The sequence below is a fragment of the Bison bison genome, unplaced genomic scaffold (assembly GCF_000754665.1).
Source record: "Bison bison bison isolate TAMUID 2011002044 unplaced genomic scaffold, Bison_UMD1.0 scf7180017864285, whole genome shotgun sequence".
Lineage (NCBI taxonomy): Eukaryota > Metazoa > Chordata > Mammalia > Artiodactyla > Bovidae > Bison > Bison bison.
This window is the reverse complement of record NW_011494857.1, coordinates 398,449-403,028: the sequence shown is the minus strand read 5'-3', so window position 1 is coordinate 403,028 and position 4,580 is coordinate 398,449. Positions and strand designations below refer to the sequence as shown.

General features: G+C 52.2%; 1 protein-coding gene across 1 annotated transcript in view; it reads right to left on the bottom strand.

Annotated features, from left to right (window-relative positions):
• The window catches only part of GRIN2D (glutamate receptor, ionotropic, N-methyl D-aspartate 2D), a 32,443-nt gene that overhangs the window by 22,688 nt on the left and 5,175 nt on the right, over positions 1-4,580 (bottom strand). Inside the window, 2 exon segments of the mRNA XM_010849694.1 lie at positions 34-267; positions 646-760. Of these exon segments, the coding sequence (XP_010847996.1) occupies positions 34-267; positions 646-760 (349 nt within the window).

Sequence of the window (4,580 nt, the reverse complement as noted above, 5' to 3'; positions counted from 1 at the left end):
AGGAGACTGCAAGGGAGGGTTTTGAAACGGGACCTCCTGGATCCCAGGCTGTCACCTGTGGGTGCGGTTGAGCTGGCTCCGGCAGGGCACAGAGTCTCGGATGCAAGTGCCACTGATGGGGTCGGCGGGCTCCACGATGACGAAGGGCCGCTCTTCCAGCGTGGCCACCGTGAGGTGCTGCGTGTCATCCACTGGCTGCAGGAAGCGGCCGTAGCGCGACCACAGTGGGTACTTGAGGCGGAGAGTCTGCTGCTCCCAGCTGCCCACCTTGGCCAAGAGCAGGGGATTCAGGCTTCCTGAGGGGGCACTTTCCAGAATGTTCTGGCTTTCCTGGCCCTCCTTCCTCAGAGCCCTGGGCTCCCAGCTCCTTCTCCCTCAGATCCAGAAGTCTGGACCCCCTCTCCCCTACCTCTCTCCAGGACCTGGAAACCCTTCAGGCCCATTACCCAGGACCCAGGGGTCTGGGTTCCCAGTTCTTTCCTTGACCACCTGGAATCTCAGGCTCTCAGCCCCTTCCTCCCTCAGAGGCCAGAGCCCAGGGCCTCAGCCCCCACCTCTGCCAGAAGTCTGGGTCCTCACTGCTTCTTCCCCAGGACCCAGGAGTCCCACTCCTCGCCTGTGCCTGAGGTCAGCGCTGGGACTCACCACCTCCCACGTCCTGTCTCGGGTGAGGGAGATGACCACCAGGGAGGGGTTCACAAGGAAGCCATCCTCATTGAAGGAGTAGTCCCGGTTGTCCCAGGTAATATTCATGAAGTACCTGCCCAGGAGGAAGGGAGGGTAGTGTGGGGCCCTGGACTGGACCTTGGCACCTGAAGGCAGAGAAAGTCCCCTTGCTACTGACCAACCCCACCCCCCCTAGTTCGAATCTCTCTTTCGGGTTCTTGAAGACCTGAATATGCCCCTTCTTCACTAGGCACTCTCCTTCGCCAGCCCGGTGCCCCCAAGACAAGGTCCCAGACCCTTAGCCTGGGTTTGGGGATCTCAGGGCTCCATCTGCCTCTGCAGCCCCATCTCTGATCACTTCCCACAGTCACTCTTTCCACCCAAACCCTTTCCCTGCCCCACCACACTGTATGTGGGGTGTCCTCCAAACACATCAAGTGGTTTCCTAGCTCTAGGTCTTTGTAGGTGCTTTTCTCTCTGCCTTCCCTAGCTCAGTTGGTAAAGAATCTGCCTGCAGTGCAGGAGACTGGGGTTCGATCCCTGTGTTGGGAAGATCTCCTGGAGAAGGAAATGGCAAACAACTACAGTATCCTTGCCTGGAAAATCCCATGGACAGAGGAGCCTGGTGGGCTACAGTCCATAGCGTTGCAAAGAGTTTGGCACAACTGAGAGACTAACAGTTTCATTTTTTCTCTCTGCCTAGGAAAAAACCCTTGGAAAAAGGAAAAAGACGCAGGTTCAATCCCTGGTCAGGGAAGTTCCACATGCCGGGCAGTGCGGCCAAAAGAAAAAAAAAAACAACAAAAAAACCCTTATTCTCTCCTCATCCTGATTAGTTCTTAGGTGTTCAAGACTCCGCTCACGTCTATCTTCTGGACAAAAGCCCTGGGAGGGGCTCTGGACTCCCAAATATCTTTACTATACAGTGGCAGCCTGCACTCTGAATGCTCTTCGCATCACCCTGGTCACTGGACCAGACCCTCAGCTGCCATCCTCACCCCCTCACTCCCCCTCCCTCACCCCCCATGCAGGGCATCTGTCCTCAAATCCCATCCTTCCTGCCCCGGGGATATCTCTGCCCCAGCCCTCCTCTCTGTCCCTACAACCCTCCAGGACCCCACCCCAGCCTCCTACTTTGCCTCCAGCCTCCAATCTTTCTCCTCCAACCTGAACCCATCCCACCCCAGAGGGGTCTGTCTACACCCCAAACTGACTCCACTCTCTCCTGCTCAAAGCCCACTCATAGCTTCCGAGTCCCCTAGAATACAGTTTGAACCTCTCAACGTGGCATTCAAAACCCTTGTAAGGACTTCCCTGATGGCCCAGTGGCTAAGACTCTGCTCTCCCAATGCAGGGGGCCCAGGTTTGATCACCAGTCAGGGAACTAAGATCCCACATGCTGCAACTAAGACCTGGCACAGCCAAATACATTTTCTTTTTTTTTAAAAAAAGGGCCCTTGTGGCCTGTCCCCCCTCTGCCTCACCAGCCTCATCACTCCCAACCCGTAAATTCTCCTGCCTTTATCCACCCTGAGCTATTATGGTCCCACCAAACTGCTCCAAGTTTTTCTCCCCTCTGGTCCTTTGCACAATGCTCTTTCCCCTCTCTGGATTATCTATTTCTGGGGGACTCCCGATTGCCTTTGAAGCCAAATCTAAATCCCTAACCTGGCCTAAATGCCCTACCTACGCTGGGCCACATGTCACTCCATCATATTCTGCCCGCTTGCCCACTGTGCTCCAGACACATTGGCTTTATTTCAGGCATTTCCAGCCTCAGGGCCCTTAAACCTTCTGTTCCCCCTCCCTTCTCTTCATGCGGATCTTCCAATAGTTGGCTCTCTCTGTCTCCCTTTTTGTTTCTGGCTATGCTGCTCAGCTTGTGGGATTTTAGTTCCCCAACCAGGGACTGAACCCAGGTCCTTTGCAGTGAGATCATGGAGTCCTAACCACTGGACTACCAGGGAGTTCCCCTGGCTCTTTCTCTTTATCCATTTTTTTTTTTAACCTCCAAATTTCCCCAACTCAGAAAGGCCTTTCCTGATGACCTCGTCTAACCTAGCACCATAGGCATTTCTCATTACATTCTGCCTGCTTTATTTTCATCTCAGAAGTTATTACCCATTGATGTTTTTTTCCTTTCTTTTCTTGTTTGTCCACTGATTGTCTCGCCTATGAGACTGTGAGCTCTGTGAGAGCAGAGGCCTCGTTCAACATTATACTCTGTGTATAAAGCAGGGCTTGGCACATTGCAGACTCTTGATAAAGGGCTTTTCAACAAATGAATGAATGAGCAATTTATTCTTCGGGTCTCAACTTATACCACCTCCTCCTGGAAACTTCCCTGAACCCATAGGTTGACCCATAACTTGTGTAGCCTAGTCTGGAATGTTGACTGAGGCCAACCCAATTCCTCTCCTGGGAGAAAGTTAGCTGTGAGATTTGGAGGGATGGTGGTGGACAGGGCTTCCCAGGTGGTGCCAGTGGTAAAGAATCAGCCTGCCAACGCAGGAGACGTAAGAGACGCAGGTTCAGTCCCTGGGTCGGGAAGATCTCCTGGAGGAAGGCATGGAAACCTACTCCAGTATCCTTGCCTGTCCGTGGGATCACAAAGATCCCTGATCGCAAAGATGCCTGAAGGGACTTAGCACACACACACGTGGCAGACACAATGGGCTGAAATGATGAGTATCATGAAGGAACAGAAATTCTGGGTCATCAGAAGAACTGGACAGGGAGAAGAACTGCCCTCTGGGGGGACAAGGTAGAGACAGAGAGGGAGATGTTGATGAAGATGGAGATAGTGACGGGGAGGGAAACGAGAGAGAGAGAATCAGAAAGAATTGAAAGAGTACCTAGAATTGAGGAACTGGCCTCAATTCCTGATGTCTGAGTTTCTGTGCGTGTTTATCTTTTCCAATAAACCCCATTTTCCCCGAGGAAACTTGAATGAGACTGCTTCCTGCGACCAAAAATGTTCTGGCTTAGCAGTTCCTCCACGGTGCTCCCACAAAGCCCATGCAACCTCCATTACTGCAAGTATCATGCTGTGCTGTCATTATGCCGTCCCTGTCTGCTACCCCTACAGGACCCTGTGTTCTCTGAAGAGAAGTCCACGGTCTTATTCATCTCTGCGTTCCCAGGTCCCAGCAGGAGCCCTAGTTCCTAGTGGGCGCTCAGTAAGTATTTATGAACGAGGGAGGCTTCTCTCATCGTCTGGTCCCTGGATCCTGATTCCCAAATCACCACTTCTCAATTCTCCTCCCTTAGGCTTTCTTCCCCACCCTTCACCTCTTCCCAAACTCAGGTCATCCTCATTTCAGTATCCAAGGCTCCTCTTTCCACTGCTCTGTCACCAAACTCCCAAAGCTTCCTAGGGTAGAGATGCTGTTTCTCACCAAACCCTGGTCCCCTCATCTAAAACAGTAGTGTGAACAAATTAAATAATATAAAACAGTAGCGTGCCAGTTGCGTACAGCCCTGTCCAGCTAGAATCAACATTCCCCATATTCCCTGACATTCCTTGCTAACCCAGGCTATGGGCAGGTGATATTAAAACTCTAACAATCAGTGTGGCACAGACACTAGCCAATCAGAATCGGTGTCTAGCCAATCTGCATGGATGTGGCTACAAACAACCAGTAATTCAAGCCCCTGCCAAGTGACTACATTCTCACGAATGGGATGTAAGACTCGTCCCTTCTGCCTCACTGGCCTAAAGGAAATGGCGTGTTCTCCACCTCCTCTCTTTCCCCCTTCTCATGAGCTAGAATTCAGACATGCCCTTTGACCCAGCTTCCACCATATGGAAAGATGGCAGAGCAACAAGGTGGGAGGGTCCTGGGCCCTTGAATGACCACATGGAACGATGGAGTCTCCTGATAACCTGGACCATGGATCTCTGGGTTGTTAAG